Raw genomic sequence first — 19,123 nt, forward strand, 5'->3', positions numbered from 1 at the left:
TCAAATGATAGTTGATGGAAAAATGACTTTTCCTAATCCATCTGAACATTATAGGATGTTATTTCTGCTGTAATAGTATATGGAAATTGTTCCCTTTTACATCTTAGGAAACCATTAGGAAATATTCTCCTCCTTAACATTTGCAGCACAATAGGATCTGCAGAAAAAGGCTAATGTTCGAAACATCTAAAATGCTTCTTCATGCTTCCAAAACTCCTAAACTATTGGACTGGATTGATCTTCTATGTTGCTATTTCATTGGATTCGTGAAGCTGGTCTACAGTCCTGATTCCTGTATTCCAGGAATGTCAAGTGTATAGTTCCTGAGAATTGAGACAGATGACTCATATTTAATTAAAGAACCTGATCTATTATAACTCGAAAATAAAAGACTGAGGGGTATATTACCAACCAATAGAGATAATTTTTGTCTCTAACTTGTTTAGAATATGTGCAAAAAAGGAAAGGGGTATCCCCGACTAGAGTTCCTAATTTCGGGATATGTGATGTATATGGGATAGGTGTTTTACACCGGGACAGAGACCCCTGCAGATACCCACGATCGGAAGGTCCGTTCAGCATTTCTATCAGCAGCTGACTCGCTAATCAACATACACCGTTCAGCGGGACACGCACCGGCCCGCTTAAACAGTGCCACCACAGGAGAATTTTTGCTCCACCAGCCAACTTTTACAAGCGGAATAGACTGGCTGACAGCACATATACGAGTGATCCACTCCAGCCCAACCAGCCTACCCTGCAAGCAGAAAAGACCGGTCACTATCTCACATACCAGTGATCCACATCAGGCACGATCAATTAGTGCCATCACTGCCACTAAATACCAAGTGACTGCTCTGAACGAAGGACCTACCATACCAATATAGAGGTATCCTGAAGTGCCACCAAATAAATTCGCGCACGACTACAGACTGTCTTCAAGCCAGTTATCATATAGAATCTTATCTTCCTCTACTGGCAACTGATCCATACCCACATCACCCATCTGTGCTAAAACTGCAGGACGTCATAACCATAAGTTCCGGGTACTCCAGAAACACCCATCATGGCTCCCTGATGAAGGCTAAATAGCCGAAACGCGCGTAGTAACACCCTAACCTTTAGCCATGTATTTTAATGTAATATGCCACACAGCATCATGAATGTAAACCGTAAATAAGTTATCCATTGCGTCAACCATTGCGACAAATATGTATAACTATATGCTGTTATAGAATAGGATGGAGACCATACAACAATGAATGTATAAAATATATTGGTCCCTCCCTTTCCTTCCCCCTTTTTTGATATATGATTGTTTAACAATAAAAAATAAAAAAGTTATGAAATCTAACTGTACCGTACACGTTTTTGTAGATTTAGTGTTCCTTTTCTTTTGTCAGTAATTATCCGCCCTTTTATCCTGTTCCTAATTATTGTATTGACACACGGTCTAACTTGTTTAGAGACAAAAATTATCGCCGCACATCGGCGATTTTTACCGCAGATAAACCTTGCTATTAGCAAGGTTTATCGCAAATGCGATAAAAAACGGCCGCAATGCATGAATATCGCTGAAAAGTCAGCGATATTCAGGCATCACCGAGCTAATGCTCTTAGCCATGTTATCCACCTCCCATTGGATAACATGGCTAAGAACTGCTCTGGGCAGGTGTTAGCTTTTGGAGATATTCGCGCTTAGCGCGAATATCTCCAAAAGTTGGTAATAGGAGATAGCGATGTTAGCGACTGTTTTCAGTCGCTAACATCTTGGCACGCCCACTTTGCATGTCATTAGTGATAAATATCACTGACATGCAAAGCGGGGCCCAAGATGGTCACTATCTCCTATTAGCTGTCGCTAACTGGTGTTAGCGACAGCTTGGTAATAGGGAGATAATTTTATCTCCGCTTTCTTGGCTTTTAAAGCCAAAAAAGCGGAGATAAAGCCCCTTGATAATATGCCCCTGATATTCTTATCGTCCGACTCAGAAGAAATGACAGGGTTAGGGCAACACAAGCATCCCAGAGAGGTTTCCATAAACACTGTTTAACTGACAACCAGTCAATTATGTTGCCCCAGTTAGTGGAAACATATTTTGTGTATTACTGAAAATATACTGCTGTTGGTTAGGTGGAATCAAAATCGCCATTGACGTTGAAAATGGTAATCAATTTTGGATTGAGATTAAAAATAGGGATACCGTTAGGCTGATAAGTGTAGGCATGGTATATATTTTCAAATTTCCAGCTGCTGGGATTGAAGCACAACGCTGTTTCTTACAATTTACCAATTAAAACGAAGAGTCAGACGAGTGTGTTGCAGTCCCTGACTTATTGAATAGTTCGTAGTCACATAGGCAGAAAGAATTTGAAGATCCTAATTTGATCCCTGATAACTCAACCCTTGTTATCCATGGTTAATCTGCTCAGACGATGCAGATATATTATCCATTAGGTATGCCTTCAGGTCCTTCAGATCCTCGTCCTAGCAAGGTAACATCAAATGGTAAAGGGGAAATGTAATATTCATAATTTAAGTCACCTAGATTACAGCAAGCAAACAGCTACCTCATTTTAGCCAGACCTGATATTAGAAATGACAATTCTTTCAGGATAAATTAGAAAACTGCAGTTGAGTTTTGCTGAATGTATTTATACAATTTGGACAACAATCTTTCAGCCGTATGTTACATTGTATTTATCTGGATTACTTCTATCTGGTGCTTGCTAACATTAGGAATAAAAAGTGGGCCAAGGAGTAAATGGATTCAATACACAATGGAGAAACATTGACAGAAAGCTTGAGATATGAATCTTTTATAGAGCAGTGGTTCTGAAGGAACCCAGTGAAGATGCATCTTCCGTGGGGTCCTGCTAAGAGAAGACATCCTGTCTCATTCCCCACTTAAAACATCTGAGTCCAGTTTCTAAAAGAAATAGGCAAAACACCAAGCTCTTCTGAAGAACGCCCTCTATCCAAGTGGCTTCCAGCAAAAGAAAACTGAAATGAAACTCCCAAAAACGTCTTTCCAGCAGGACTTCCCTTGTGAAGTGAGATATTGAATGTGCTGACTGGAGATCAGTTCTTGCCTTTTGTTCTCATCCACCAGATGCCCAGACCTCTGACTACTGTGTTTTGGAATTGGTGAGGCTGGTGCAGAAGGACTGACTCTGTCCACTTCGGCCTCTTGCAGCTACGGCCTCAAAGCAAATCACGAGTGAGGAAGTTAATATGTCAGAAAAGGCGGTTCTCAAAGGCAAAACTTGGACATCCTTTATCATTCCTGTGAAACATACACTGCAACACACACAACTTTTTCTGGCGCAGACACAATGGCTGACATTAATTTACAGGTTGGCTGATACTTACGTGTGGGATATTATACTGCCTTGTGCGCCTGACTGTTTCCTTCATGGTGGCGAGGCTTTTATAGCCGTATCGAGAGAGCTGGAATCCCAGTGACCAGTATGGTGGAAGGAATGGACGTCCAATGGCCTATGATTGAAAGCAAGAATTAATCCTCAAGGTTGCTGCCATCTGCAAAAATATCAGGAGCATCTTTTTTAACTAGTCGTCGCTTTATTATAATTTGCAAGGGCCACATAGAACATATATTAGAACACATAAAAGACCAATATAATGTGTTATCAGGTTTTGAGAGGTGGATAAAACATGTTTATGACTTTTTTATGTTAAATCTGTTTCACACATTTTTAACAGATCTAAATGTGTTTGTGATTGATTACATCTTTGAGATGTTTGTGTTTTAAACGTTATTTCGATGATCCTTTGAGTATTGATTGAGGAGTGCTAACCTCATTCTTTCACTTAGCTCTGATGTGGGTAAAATTCCATCTGCATAACTATGGTATATTTTCCAATTTTCTCGATTTTAGTACTGTCATTTATAGAAACCAGTTCAAGTTTATTGGAGTTGAACAAGTCGCATGCTGCGCCAAGTTAATAACCTCCACCTTTTCAGGGACATTGGATGGATACAGTTTAGAAACTTGAGATCCTACTACAGAGTTCTGGTGTGATAATTACTTCGAAGTTAATAAAAAGTTGTGCTTTGGTTACTTAATGTTATACATTTCTTATATTTTGATAATTTCAGTTGACTGGTTAAACAAAATAAAATCAGTATGCCGTTTTAGTTACAAAACTCATTTAGGGGTTGCGATAAACAAGATTTATCAATAACCGTTTGCAAATCAACGCCAACTTTGGTCTTGTGCATTGATCTGTGGAAGCATGCAGAACTCAGGTTTGAAAACTGTCAGTCTTCTGTAATGAATACACAGAGTGCTGTGGACATTGGCTACTGAAATGATGCGTCTTTTTACAAGTCTCTAAAACTGAAATTTTTCCTGTGTGTGCTTCTCTTTACTTTAATCTCTTTATTTACGACAAACGCCAGCAGTCAGGACTTGCTCGACAAATGGAAGTTTTGCAGACTTTGGAGATGAGATGGTCAAATTTGAAAATGTATGTGACAAGTTTTGGTGAGTTTACAAGCTTTGCACTTTTTGAAGATTGCTAAGTATGTAAACTTCACAAAAAAAATCTGGATTGCACAAAAGGGTTTCATGATAAAATTCGCATACTAGGAGTCAATTTTTGATTAGATTTATTTTCTCATAGTACTATTTTTGCAACACTTAAAAAGGTTGTGAGCTTGTGAAGTTTGCTGAGGAATTTCTTTACACATCTAGGGCCAGATGTAGGTAATTCTTATTTACCGATTCATAAATACCGAATTTTAACGATTCGGTATTTAGGAATCGGTAAATATGAAGGAGGGAGATGTAGGTAATTCTCAAATGTGAATTACGGAATCTGTAACATTCGATATTTACCGATTCGGTAAATACCGAATCAGTATTGCCCATTGATTCCTATGGGCCTTGAAGCCCATAGGAATCAATGGGCAATACAGATTCGGTAATTACCGAATCGGTAAATACCGAATCCTGCAAGGGTGCAGGGGGTGTCACTTTGACACTCTCTAGCACCCCAAATACAGGCATGTGTGGCATGTGGCACACAGACATGCCCTAAGGGCATGTCTGTGTGTCACATGGTCGCAGGTGTGCATGCACAGATGTGCATGCACAGATGCACAGATGCACACCTGAATTCGGTATTTTACCACCCAATAGGATTGGGTGGTAAAATACCGACTCTTAAGGGCCTGTGGCACTCTTAGGAGTGTCACCTACATATGGGATTTACCAATTCGGTAAAATTACCGATTCGGTATTTTACAGAATTGGTAAATTTACCGAATCGGTAAATTTACCGATTCTGTAAAATGATGGCCCCTACATGCCAAATCCTAAATACCGGTCGGTAACGGCCGAATTCGGCCGTTACCGACCAGTATTTCGTGACCTACATCTGGCCCCTATGCTTTTAGGGATGTTCCTCTACTTTTACCTGCTATGGTAGCAATCCCCCTTGTAGACCAATGTATTACTCGTCCCCCTCCCCGCTTTGTCCCGTTTCACCAACACACCCCTACTCACTCTACTTAATATAAGGCTGCAAGAGCACAGTATATTGCACAGAATATCATGTAATCATTTCTTCCCTACTGCACCTCACTGAATGTTTTTCCATTTTCTAATACGCCATAATAATGACACTGTTTGGGGCGAAGCAACAGAAAGCAGATGCGCTTACAAAACATTCTTCTCAAAGCTCACATTCCTAAAGAGCTGAAAACACCCATGATATGAACAGCAAATTGCATTTTTGTTGCTACTAGATAATTCCTTTGACATTTTCTAATAATATGTTTCAGCATTTGTGACAACTTTCAGGACTGAAAATTGGTATTCCTCTGAAAAGAACAAGCACACTGTTACGCAGCTGACAAGGCGGTTGTGTCTGTAGGAGGCAAAGAAATCGATCTAATGAAAGTGGCGCAGTTCCATTGCTGCGAGAATGTATAGAATGAGAATGAGAATGTATTGCATTGCCCCTGGAAACCTTTTTTAGGTAGCCATGTGCTTTATAAATCACGCATAATAACAATAATAAGAATAATGAGGGATTTTGAAGGTTCGGATTCATTTATCTTGTGCTCATTGAGATTACTTCAGAACTGATTTTCAATAAAGTAAAAAAAGAAAGGATAAACGTTTGATATAAGTAAAAAAATGTTTCCTTTTAGGGAAATTAAAGTCTTTATTTACAGATTGGCGGACTGAATACCAATCATACATGTGGGAAATGACTTGTCCACCGTATTACAAGTGTATTATTGCCTCTGGCACTTGACTTGACTTTTGTTGGACTATTTTATTCATCAAACTCTAAATAATGTCCTATGCCTCTTGTGCAAATCATGATTGCAGCGTGAAACCTTTGCCGACAGGGCAAGAAAAGTGTCCCACCAGGTGATTCTCAGGCAAGGAAGGATTTGGGGTTGGAGAGATGGCAGTAACAAGACACAAATTGATGAAAGCAAATTTGTTTGGCTCAACCAGGCTATGAAATGAATTTCTCCTGCTCGGCTTGGACCGTGCCCCAACAGCAGGGAAGACAAACTTTCCAACTTCTAAACTAAGGTTTACTGGGATTCCATGCAATCATAAGTGAAAACTCTGCAAGTGAGATTTGAGTCCTATACATGGACAGTCATGTGAGCACTGGTATTGCCTCAGAAATTTCCACTCAAAGTATCTCTGAAAAGCCCAACATAATTAATGGAGGAGGTCAGGCTTAGAATAGCTAAATAAATCATCTGTACGAAAATCACCAATGGAAATTGCTTGAATACTCAGGACCTCTAAAAGTGTATCAAAGATCTACGAGTGCAATCAAATCCAGTTGCAAGGGCTGTTTTAAGCACTCCTGAGATCCCACATGAACGTTTTATTTGGGGAAGCTACCTTGGCTTCCAGTGGCATTATAAGGGCAGCCTGGCAATAGCAGAATTAGCCTAGGCAGAGAAGAACAACAGCTGGGACTCAGGAATGAGACTAGTATTAAGCTTTTTCCGAAAGAGTTGTAGTCGGAAATATATATTTTAAGTCTTCAAGAAGAAGATTCCTTTGCCTGGCATCAAGAAAGGAGTTAGATCTTGGGAACAGTCATTTTCATTTCAAAAGCTTTATTCGATTATTTCACAAAACAATCATAAAAGCGTACAAAATATGTGCAATTTACATTCCTCATAATACACTCTGTTGCTAATATCACTTGAAAATGCCAATAAAGGAATACAAGAAAAGAGAGAGAACATAGGGAAGATGTAAACATGATACAGCACATAATGATAGGACTTAAAAGAATTAAAAAAACATACTTTTTCTAATGGCCATTGATTTTAAAATAAATGCGGCTGTGAAAAAACATACATCTGGATCCTCTAGGGAGAACAATAGGCTCATTGCTGATTTTATCGTTGTTACAGCCTTTTTTTTGAATAATGGTTTCAGGTACGTAATTCGAAAGTGCAAATAGAGGTCGCAGATAAGTAGGAAGTGCACAGTGCTCTGTTTAGTAACCTTGTCACAAGGGCAGGGGGAGGAAGGATGATTTTTCATACGAGGGAATGCCACCAAATGGTGAACTATTCCTAATCGTAGTCTAGTGAGGACAAACCGGTGGGATGGTCTGGTAACAATCCTCAGGTAATTTTGGAAGCCAAGTGTCACCACGTTGGAGAAATATAGTTGTGACGTTGTTAACAACATATTTGTATCTCTCCGAAGGTGAGTTTTCTTACTCAAATAACGACACTTTAATTCTTTCTTGGGGATATCGGATAAACAATCAGGGTCAGCCTTAACATCTATGTTAAATATATCTCTAGCTGTTACCACAACATAATGGATCCATGGAATCAGTGAGCACTTGTCTAGGAGAAGGCAATCACTAATAATACTCCTGGTGAAACCAGTTTCTTCCTTCATCCAGACTGCTCTCCACACCATCAGGGGCCTTAGGCTAATTATATCAGACAGGAATTCCAAACCCAATTCCCGGTGTGTGATCTTGGTCGAGGCTGATTTTGGTAAGCATAACAATCTTTTAGTAAGTACAGTCACCTGCTATTCTTTTAGCTGATCTACCAATCCGTGAAGTCCTCCTAACCATTGCAATCTCACTCATAATATGGGGAGGCAATGGTCTGTTCGTATTTAGCCAGTTAACAACCTTATTTCTAAGTGAGGCAAAATTTTCCTTCACATTTTCTCCCAAGCTGTGCACTCCTGCTAGGATAACTACTAAAGGGTTAGCCTCGGGAGGCAAGTCAGGTGTTAATGCCATCCCCAACCTATTATTGGCCGCTATTCCATAATCATTAGACGGGGCAGATTGCTTTTCCAGTGTTGCGTGATCTTCCTCCAAAGACCTAGTCTTTATACCACGACAAGGCTGGGAAGCAATATTAGGAGTAGCTGCGATGTTACTTGCAGGCGGGTGGCCATTTAACTTTCTGCCAACCTCTAATGAGGAAAGGGTGGGCTGCTGACTAGGTACAACATCTTTGGCCCCAGGTTTAGAGCTAACTGGTAGTTTTTTACACACTAGGGACCTCTTTTGGCCAGTTTTGGCGGGCTGACTATTCGGTTTAGAAGCCAAGGTCGGTTGATTCACCCTATGAATAGATACCTCAGTGACACTGCCATTACTGGTGCCTACACTTGAAAGAGATATATTAGCAATGGAACAACTCTCTTCATTATAATCTGCAGCATTAATCTGCTTTGGGTTAGCCCCACAACTTAATATCATCGGGGGCAGTCCCAATTGCACCTACCGATGAGCGCTTCCCTGTGATTAAATCCAGGGATAACCGCCTCTCGGTAAATGCAATTTCCTTTTCAATGATAGTATCGCCCTTTTAAAAAATGGATCCAGTGTGCCTGTAACTACCCCACCTGAAGAAGAGAGCGTAACATTTCTATCTTTCCCTGAGCGAAGAGGCATTATGACTTTCTTATCAGCAAGGAAAGAAATTTTATTGGATTATAAATATGGACTATAAACCTTAGCTAAATCATTAGATACAAATCATCAAGTAAAAACAGGGATATATAAATAAAGAAGCGCATAAAGAAGCGCAGTTGAAAGAGGGCTAGCCCAGCCCGGCCTAGTTCGTCCTTGGACGGCCGTAGACAGCCCGCCCTTTGCCAGGGCTTCGCCCCGTGCTTCGACCCACGCGTGTGCCGCGGTAGCGTAAAGGGCGTTCCTCAAATAAGAGGAGGAGGGGCGGGAAGAGGCACCATGTGCGCGAGGTTGTCACAGCACAAAGACCTCTGGGCCTCGCAGTCCCGCTCCCCTGTGAATGCCCAGATGCCGAGAAATCGTAAAGCTAACCAGCAGCAGTTCCAGATGTTCAGGTAACGTGTAGACTTTTCCAATCAGCTACAGTCCCAGCTTTTAGAGAATTGAGTCCGTTAAAATCACCAGGAGGGAAATTTGCTCAGTCCATGACTAGCGAGCGACAGTCAAAAGGAAACAGGAAGATGATGAAAGATGACAACCAGGAGCATAGAGTTGAAACTTCAATTTCACTTTCAAGTAACAAGGCCCAAGATCATGGAGGACCATGTAAGTAAGATGCATAGATTTATAAATAATCCTTTTCCTTACTAGAAACCAGTGGAGGCATGAAGAGAAAACTTTATATGTCCATGTTTTTTTTTAAAATTATTTTTATTTGCATTCTATTATGTAACAACAATACAATTATGTCATCATCGGTCATCACACCCTTCCCCCCACCCCCCACCCGCCGAACATCACCATTAAAATCAGTATAGTCTTATTCAGAGCAAGTATCTTCACCAGAGCTTTCCCGGGCCCAAGTCTGTATTGCCATAGCGGGCTGCCTTCCGGTGTACCTGTGCCCATGGACGCACCTTCTCCCAATATCCACTTTCATAGTCCCCCATCAAGTCCATGATATTTCTGCCATTTGCTCCAGATTCTGCCAAATTTCTTAGGGCATCCCCTTGCCTTATATGTGACCCTTTCAGCTGCCATATATAGATCCAGACCTCTCCGCCACTCCTCCAGCTGCGGTGGCGCAGCTACCCCCCGCTTCTTTGCCACATCCCTCTTGGCTACCACCAAAGCCAGGACCAGGAAATCAGTAGTGGGCGTGCGAGATCCACATCGTTGGTCATACCCAACAGGACCAGTTTAGGGTCTAGTGGCAGGGAAGTCTCCAGCACCTCCCCCAATTATCTCAGGACCTCCGTCCAGTAGACCCGAATTATCGGGCAGGACCAGATTATGTGGTAAAAATCCCCCTCATCTCGGCCACATCTCAGGCAGTTCGCGTCTCCGGCTCTTCCCATTTTGTTTAAGCGTACCCTGTCAAAATAGGTCCTATGAAGGACATTAAATTGAATGAGCCTTAACCGGGATTTAATAGCTACCTCTCTTGGAAGCATTAGAACTGTATCCCAGTCCACCGTGTCCATTTCTCCCACATCACCCTCCCACTTGCTTCTAAGGGTACCCTGGTCATCGAACATGTTATTCATAAGAGTCTTATCTGTGAGCGATACCGCCCTTTCCAGAATTTGTTCCTGTAGGAGGCGGCCCTCTAAAGGTGCATATTCAGGGAGTGTGCCCACTGGGATCCCTTCCGCCCGTCAGACATGCCTCAGTTGCGCATATTTAAAGTATTGCGTGCGATGCAGGCCGAAGTCCGCCCTCAGTGCTTGGAAAGACTTCAATTCCCCCTTTGCAGTCACATCGCCTAGCGTCGAGATCCCTATGTCGTCCTACCTCTTAAACCTCTTCAATTTAGTCAGTTCCTGCAGCCAGGTACAGTGCCACAACGGTGTTTGTCTAGTGGGCCTCTTCTCCCAGCCTACGGTCTTGGTCGCTCGGTTCCAGACCGTCAAGGTAAGCCTGGTAGCCGGCAACAGTCTCTCCCTCCCTTTTCCCCCATATAAATAATAGTTAAACGGACGGGTAGCCATTGTGTGTCTCTCAAGTGCGTATATGGGGTGTAGAGCCGGGGTGTGGAACCAATCGTTGATGGGCACCAAGTGTTCTGCCCAATAGTAGGCCTCGATGTTAGGGAGTGAGATCCCTCCACTGTATTGGTGTCTTTGCAGGGTCGTCAGTGCCATCCGCGGTTGCTTACCCAACCACAGAAAGGTTCGCAATTCCGCGTTCATTTCCGCGAACACCCTACGGGGGAGGGGGTAATACTCATTTTGAAATGCATATAGGAGCTTGGGTAGCGTAATCATTTTAAACATGGCCGCACGGCCTAGGATTGTAAGGCGAAGCAGCCGCCATCTGTTCACATCTTCTATAAATGTATGCACTATCCGTCTTATATTCTTGTCATAAGAGCGGCCGCTATCGAGCATCACAAACACACCAAGATAGGTAAAGCCCTCACTAGTCGTCTGTAGCCTCTCTGGGAGGCTCGTCCATTGCTCCTGTCCCCGAGGATCGTATAGGACAGACTTTGCCAGTTTATCCTGTACCCTGCGTGGGCTCCGCACCTTTCCAGCTCTGAGAACAGTGCCGGTTTCGTAGTTTCTGGGTGCGTTATGTATAGGAGGACATCATCCGCATAGAGAGATATTTTTTCCTCCGTGGTATCTGTCGACCCTAGTTGAAAACCTTTAATGTCCACGTTTTGCCAAATTGCACCCGCGAGCACCTCAATCGTTACCGTAAAAAGCAGTGGGGACAAGGGGCACCCCTGTCTGGTCCCCCGTCTCACCGGGAAGTCCCAGGATAAAATCCCATTTACCTAGGGTCCGTGTACAGCAATTGGACCCACTTCCGGAATTTGGGACCAAAACCAAGCCGCACCAGGACTCCCTCCAAAAAAGGCCAGTGGACTGCATCGAACGCATTTTCGGCGTCTAGAGATAGAAACCAATGAGGGTCCCGTCTCTTGCCCACCTCCTGTAACCAGTTGTGGGTCCGTCGGAGGTTAAATCTAGTGACCCTACCCGGAAGGAACTCAGTTTGATCCAGATGGACTAGTTCTGGTATCACCCTCCTCAATCTGAGAGCTAAAATGGTCGCCAATAGCTTCACTTCAATATTTAAGAGAGAGATAGGGCGATAGGACGAACATTGATCCGCTGGTTTACCTTCCTTATAAATCGTGATTATCGTGGCCATGCGGAGGTCTGGAGGCAGTTCCCCCTCTTGTACCGCCCCTTCAAAGAGTCCCAGCAGATGATGGGCCAGTAAGTCTGCTGTTCGCTTAAAAAACTCTACCGGGAACCCGTTTGGGCCAGGGGATTTTCCCGCCCGCAGTTTAGCAAGGGCCTTCTTAACTTCATCTAGCGTGATGTCAGCCTCCAGGTCGCCGAGGTCCTCGGCAGCCAGCACCGGGAGGTCCAAGTGCGTCATGTATTTCAGGGCATCTTCCTGTGTCACTAAGTCCCTTGCTTCACGATAGTAAAACGATGTAGCGTCGCCAGCGCCTGTGTTTTGGCCCCTCCCGTTACCATGTCCCTATATTGACATTGAACATCCATCAGCTTACGAAGGGTCCCTGTGGCTCTAATAAGTTGGTGTTACCTTTCCAGTTCCAGTATCTGGGTTTCCAGTGCCTCAATGTCCCTCTTGACTTTCCGGGTCTCCTCCGCCAGCCTATTCTGTGCCCTATCTCTCAAGACCGGCTTAATGGCCTCCCAGAAGACCACTTTGGACGAAACCGAACCCTCATTTTCGGCTACGTAAACTTTTACATTGGCCCTGAGGCCCTTCAATATGGCCGGGTTCTGCAGGTCCCAGGCTGTCAGCCTCCAGGACCCACTTCTCGTTTCCTGCCTCCTCCCTACCCACACCAGGAGCGGGGAGTGATCTGAGATCCCTCTGGCTTTGTACTCAGCTAAGTCGTCTCTCGTCAGGACATGTCAGGCAAGGAAAATGTAGTCCAGTCTAGAGTAGACCCTGTGGGCGCTCGAAAAAAATGAATAGGCCCTGACGTCTGGGTGCAACCATCTCCATACATCCGTCAGTCCCAGGGTAGTAATCATCTTATAGAGTAAGGTCGGGGTCTGGTCTCTGGTCCTGTCTCCTGTTCTGTATTGCGTCGGGACCAGCACGTCATTGAAATCCCCCCCCCAGCACCTGTAGGGTATCTGATTAATTAAGGAGGATATCTGGGACCCCTTTCAGTGTAGCTGCCTGAAATTTAGGAGGGGCATAGGCTGTAACAATCGTATACTCGTGCCTTCTCCAGGTGCCCCTTACTCCCACATATGTCCCGTCCATACCTGCGCCACCCGGAATGGTGGATTCTTCTTGATCAATATGGCCACCCCCCTTGGGCCTTTAGTAAATCCCGCATGTGCTAGAACTTTGTACTGCCCTCTAGCCAGAAAGCCGCATTTGGTGCCCTGGAGGTGCGTTTATTGTAACAGGATTATGTCCGGGCCTACCCTTTTTACATAGGCGTTCACTAGGCCTCGCTTAATCTTACTTCCTAGACCATTCACGTTCCATGTTAATATCTTGAGCCCCTCCAGATCCTGCAGTGCCTCTATATGTTTAACCGACATCCTGTCTTAAATCCCGGTATGTGGTGCTTAAACTCAGTGCTAATGGAGCATCCCGGACGCAGGTGTGTGTGACCTTTCTGACATGTACCGCTCCCTCCCCCCTTCCCCAACTCCCCATCCCACCCTGCCCCCCATCCCTGTCTGCCTCCATCCCGAACATTCCCAACGTTAGAAACCACAGAACTCCCGTCAGCCCCCCCACCCTACCTCCCTCCCACGTCAGTCCCATCCTCGTCTAAGATGGGATAGAGGACTTTCAGGCGGAGAAGGTCTGTCGCCCTCCCCAAGTTCACCACCTACAAACCCACTCCAAACAATTTATCTAGCGAGTACGAAAAACAACTTCTCCCACAGAACCCACTTTCATAAACAACAAAAACTGTGAACGCAGTGGTTATAGGGTGTGAAACAACTTGCGTGCTTCCGGGCTGAACCGGCATTGTGTCCATCCATGGTCCCACTTGATTCAGGCGTTAGAGTCTTGAATGTCCCTTTGCGAGGTCAGCACCTCCTTAGCCGCTTTTTGCTCCAGTTCGTTGATTGCCGCCACTAGCGGGTGCATCGTCTGGTCCCCCAGTTCCTCACTTCCGGAGGTGGCACCCCCGGTGTCCTCTTCTCCTTCCGATCGTGCATTCCCAGCCAGGCAGCGAAACCTGGAACCCGCCTGGCCATCGAGGTTGAGAGTATTGGAACCTTGCTGTTGTTTGCTCGTCGGTTTCTGTGTGGGGTATAGCGTCGCCGTCACTCTCCTGAAACCTCGCGTTCTCCGCTGCCGCTGTGTCTTCGGTGTCTCCCACTGAGTCTCTGCTGCGGTCTCCTTCTCCGCCGCCCCTCTCATCTCTCCTTCTTGCCTTCGTAGCGTTGGACGCTCCTCCAACCATTGCCACGCATCCTCAGGGTGGGTGAAAAGTACGTCTTTTCCTTAAAGATGACTTTGAGTTTGGCCGGGAAGAGCAACATATATTGGATCCGGAGGTCTCTCAGCTTAGCCTTTACTGCATCAAAGGAGTGTCTCTGTTTCTGCACCTCCTGGCTGTAGTCGGGGAAGATCATGATCTGTGCATTCTCCATACGGATCACACCCAGTTTCCTGGCTTCGCGTAGTATCACGTCCCGGTCCGCAAAGTTCAAGAATCGCGCCACCAGTCCAGGCGCAGGCGGCCCCAGGTGCAGCGGGGTCTCAGGCGCCCCCTCTCTCAGGGTCTGTGCTGTCGATCATCCGGCGTCCCAACCAGCCGTTTGTCCAGGCCGGGGGGGGGGCAAGAGGAGGCACGCCAAGGGAAGGATGTCTTGGGCCCTGGCTGAAAAAGGTTTCCCTCACCCTGCTCTCCGGCCGGGCCCCACGTACCGGTGTCCGTAGGTGCCCCTTGTCAGCCTCTGACCCCCGTTCTGCTGGTGCTCGGGACTCACCCCTGTTAGTCCGTGCCCTTGAGGCCCCGGTCTGGTGCGTCTGCGGGAGGCCTCCTCCAATGTGGGGACTGAGCCGCCCGGCTCCGGTGTCTCCTCCGATCCAGGCAGTGTCGGGCCAACGGCCCGTGACCGTCGCGGTGCGCCTCTCTCTCCGCGGGGCGCAGTCCGGAGTCCCAGGCGCCCCGCGACCCAATCCGCCCGAGCGGCCGCTCTGCTGTGCTTTTGCCTGTGCCCTCCGTCAGCCGGGCCCGCCTTCTCAGGACCTGGCCCTTGTCGCGGTTCCCATCTGTCACTCGGCCTCACGTCGCTCCGTCTCCGGGGCCCCGGCAACAATCCGCCTCCCCGGTGGGATTCCCTGGGTCTTTTGCTGTCCCCGACGGCCTCAGGGCGCGCTCCTCGCGTCTCCGTCGCGGACCTTCAGGGCGCCGCCATCTTGAGGCCGCCTCCACCCGTCTTCAAGGAGCTGCAGCTCGCCGTCGGATCCCGGAGCTCCGTGGACCCTCCGCGGTGGCCCCACCCTTGCCCACGGCACTGCGGGACTCTTCGATCACCCGTGGCTGCATTTAGGGGACCTCTGGATGGCTGTAGGTACGTCGGATCAAGTTGGCTCACCGGAGCGTCGCTGGTGTGCGACTTACTCGGCCATGCTGTTGGCCACACCCCCTTATATGTCCATGTTTGGGGGTGTCTAACAAAACTTATACCGCTGCATTCAGAATAGTTTGTAAACTGTTAAAAATGCAGAAGGCATGCTTAAGAGCATGTTATTTCTGGGATCAAGTCTTGACACTATTAGTGCCTGAATAGCAATCTTCCTAGAAAAATTAGGGAGAAACAGAAACAGTTGCTGAAAGTTTGCAAGAGGAAAAACCAAGAGGAGCACACTTTGTTGGCCTGGGGAGAAAATGAAAGACTATTGTCAATGATTATGTCAAGAGTTCAGGCAGAGTTCAATGGCAGCTGTGTGGGGGACCTAATTCCTCAGGCCACAAATTGGATGTCCAAATTTCAAGATGTTTTCCAAAGATAAGTATTTCAGCCTTATCTCCATTCAGTTTAAAACATTTGTTGTCCATCCAATTAGCCACCACTTTCAGGCAATTTTTAAAGTTCCTTTTGGTTCAGAGTATCATGGGAAATGGTCAGCAGGATCTGAGCGTCATCTGCATAGGAAATAATTTGCAAACCAAAAGATCTAACTGGGCTACTAAGTGGTTGCATGTAGATGTTGATAAGTACTTGTGGAGCTTAACACGTCTGGGTGAAGGGTTTGTAACGGAAGGTCACAAAGCAACAGTTTGAATTCTATCCAATAATAAAGAGTGGATCCATTTGGCGAGATTTTCTCTAATACCTGCAGAGCTCAGTCTGGACAACAGCATGGACTATGAGTCAATATCAAGTGTTGCTGTGAGGTCCAATAGGACAAATGCAGCAGTGCCTCCTTGTGCAGAATCAGTCAAAAGTTATCAATAACAGCACTTAGCATGGATTCGGTGCGGTGACAGGGTCTCAATCCAGACTGAGAGTGATCAAGTAGAATATTTCCTCCAAATTGCTGAAGATGAACTTGTTGATGACATTTTCATTTATTTCGGCTGTAAAGGGAAGGAGAAATATAGGTCTATGGATGACTAGGCCTAGTGAGTCTGCATTAGGTTTCTTTAGCAAAGGAGTAACAATACCAGCCTTCCAGGCCTCAGGAACCGCTGACGTCAGCAGAGAAGGATTATAGAGAGAAGTCAGGACTCGAAAGAGGGACAAAATTAAATTCAAATCACTGACTCTACTTCATAAGTCCCAATTTGATGATTCTTCTGACTCTTAAAACACAGATGGCCACTAAGTAAACCAGAGAGGAAAATGAACGGCAGCACAAAAAAAAGTTTTACAGTTGCATGTGACACTAGAAATGAGGCCAGGAAGCAAAGTATTTCCCGTAAAAGTATGTGCTCTGTGGAACAATCTACTTGAACATTAAGAGAATTACAAGCTAAATACTTTCCACAGCCAGGAAAGACTTACTGTTAAAGCGGATGCTGGAATGTGTGTCTTGGGGCCAGTATTTGTGTGTCTTAAAGTTTATATGCTATTTATGTAGCAGTAGACATTTGACAATTAGCCTGGGCTTTCAAGGATTGGTCACTAGTGTTCGATAATATGAGCCAGAAACTCTGCTATTGCTGCCCAGACATTCTTGCTGCCTGAATTCATGTTGAAGGATATTTTGTGTGTTGGAAAACAGTAGGTTCACAGGATGCAGGTATTAAGATGCTTGCCTCTGTATGTACCCTGCACCCTCAACTGAAATCACTTGTGCAAGAAGCAGTGAATTTTGAATTTGATCCAGCCTTCCACTGGAAGCCAGTAGAGTGCTTTAATGTTGTATTTCTTGTGCTTGTGGTTTAACCCTTTTCAAAATGCTGTGGCTGATTTAGAGTTTGGAGATAGGAAAGTACTGCTATCGGTTGATGGCACTGCCACCCACTAAACTCATTGTTCCCAATACCAATGTATCCAACTCTGCTATTGAAAACCCTTAATTTCGCAGCTTTTCTATCACTGGACTGCCAGGTCACATGAAGATCGCTCTGCCCTATTTAGAGCAGGGCGACCATCTCTCTTTTTGGCTACATTGTCAATGCAGTGTGACTCCACTGGCCCACGGGGCAGACAGGCCATCCACCTTAAACTACCCCCATAAATGAGTTATTTAGTTTTGCATAAGTTGCAGCCTGCTGACATATTTGTCTCAGGAGACCAGTATACATGTGGTAATCTAGAAGGAATTACACAGCATATATACTGGTTCAAGATAATAATCCAGTCATTTTACATTGACAATAGGATGCTCTCTCCCTAATTGTATTCTTTTTGATAGGACAAGCTTTAGAGTTTGAGGTATTCCTACTGAGGAATAACTTTGAGAACTCAATGATATGAATGAATTCTTTATTTGTGTGGTTACTAAAAACCATTACAAAATACAACATATAAAAATGGCAAGAGAAAAAAAAAAGATCTAAAAGAGCAAGTATATGTACAAAACATTGTTAAAATCTACTTTGCTTTCTTGGGTAAAAATAGTTCAAATGATAAAAGACTTTTGGGTTGAATGAGTCTGTTGTTAAATAGTGGCCAGCCAACAACACCAGCAGACGCCCGCCCGACAACCTAGGGAGATATGAACTCAATGATAATGGGCGGAGCCAGATCCATCTTGGCGGCTCGGAGCTTAAGCTCCGTAGAAGCCCCGATCTCAACCACCTAGCGCAGTGCTTAAACAACCACAAAACCAGCAAAAAAGAGACAACTCCCGACATCTGAAGCTTGGGAGTGTCTGCCGTTGTGGCCGCCGTTCCATTTGGCTGCTGCATTGCCATGATATTGGCTAAATTGTTGCCAGGCGATCGCACCTCAAGATGGCGCCTGGGTTGGACTGGACTCGCGTTTTGGACGTAGCAGAGCAGGGGCCGCGAGATCGGGAGGGGACGCCTGGGAAACTACATCAGGGTCATTACGTCTTTATTTCGAAATAAAATTCATAAAAGACAAGCGTACAATACATAAGATGTTAATAAAAACAGCATTCATAAACCCATTTAAAAACTTATTAAACAATTGATAAAGACTTTACAGTAAAAATACCTTCGGACATTGTCATTTATAAAATATTCAGATTCTTAATACGGATCAGCCACGCCCCGCCTAAGAACTTGGCCACACTAACAACAACAAACTCAGACCTGATAGTACGAAAAATCCTCAGGGCTTCAAGATATCCCCTACCATCGAGTCTACTACATAAGGGTTTGAGCCATTTTAAGCGTGGGGCTCGATAGGCTGGGCAGGCAAAGAAAAAATGACCAATACTTTCCAAATGGTCCAGACACCAAGGACATTTTTTATTAACATTCCCCGCCCACTTAGCAGTAAATGAATTAATGGGAAGAGTCCCGACACGGAATTGATGATTCAATTTCCGGTCGAGGGTTTTACAGATCACATCCCAATAAGGCTCAAGAGAAGGTGTCAATTTATGAGTCAGAAAATGGCCTGTTAGGTTGGTATCTATTGATTGGGTGACCACAGTTGAATTGACAGATGCCCAAAATAGGTCCTTAAAATCATGTTTGGAGGGGAAGGTGGAACCCCCCCGATTAGTCCAAAGATGATAAAGACCCGTTTCTAA

At 45.1% G+C, this 19,123-nt stretch overlaps 1 protein-coding gene across 1 annotated transcript in view; it reads right to left on the reverse strand.

Annotated features, from left to right (window-relative positions):
- LOC144822413 (lysosomal alpha-glucosidase-like) overlaps positions 1 to 19,123 on the reverse strand; it is a 993,087-nt gene that overhangs the window by 461,231 nt on the left and 512,733 nt on the right. Inside the window, exon 8 of the mRNA XM_078679897.1 lies at positions 3,374 to 3,499. Within this exon, the coding sequence (XP_078536023.1) occupies positions 3,374 to 3,499 (126 nt within the window). The remainder of the gene's footprint in view (positions 1 to 3,373; positions 3,500 to 19,123) is intronic.

The sequence above is a fragment of the Lissotriton helveticus genome, chromosome 1_1, assembly GCF_964261635.1.
Source record: "Lissotriton helveticus chromosome 1_1, aLisHel1.1, whole genome shotgun sequence".
NCBI classification, from domain to species: domain Eukaryota; kingdom Metazoa; phylum Chordata; class Amphibia; order Caudata; family Salamandridae; genus Lissotriton; species Lissotriton helveticus.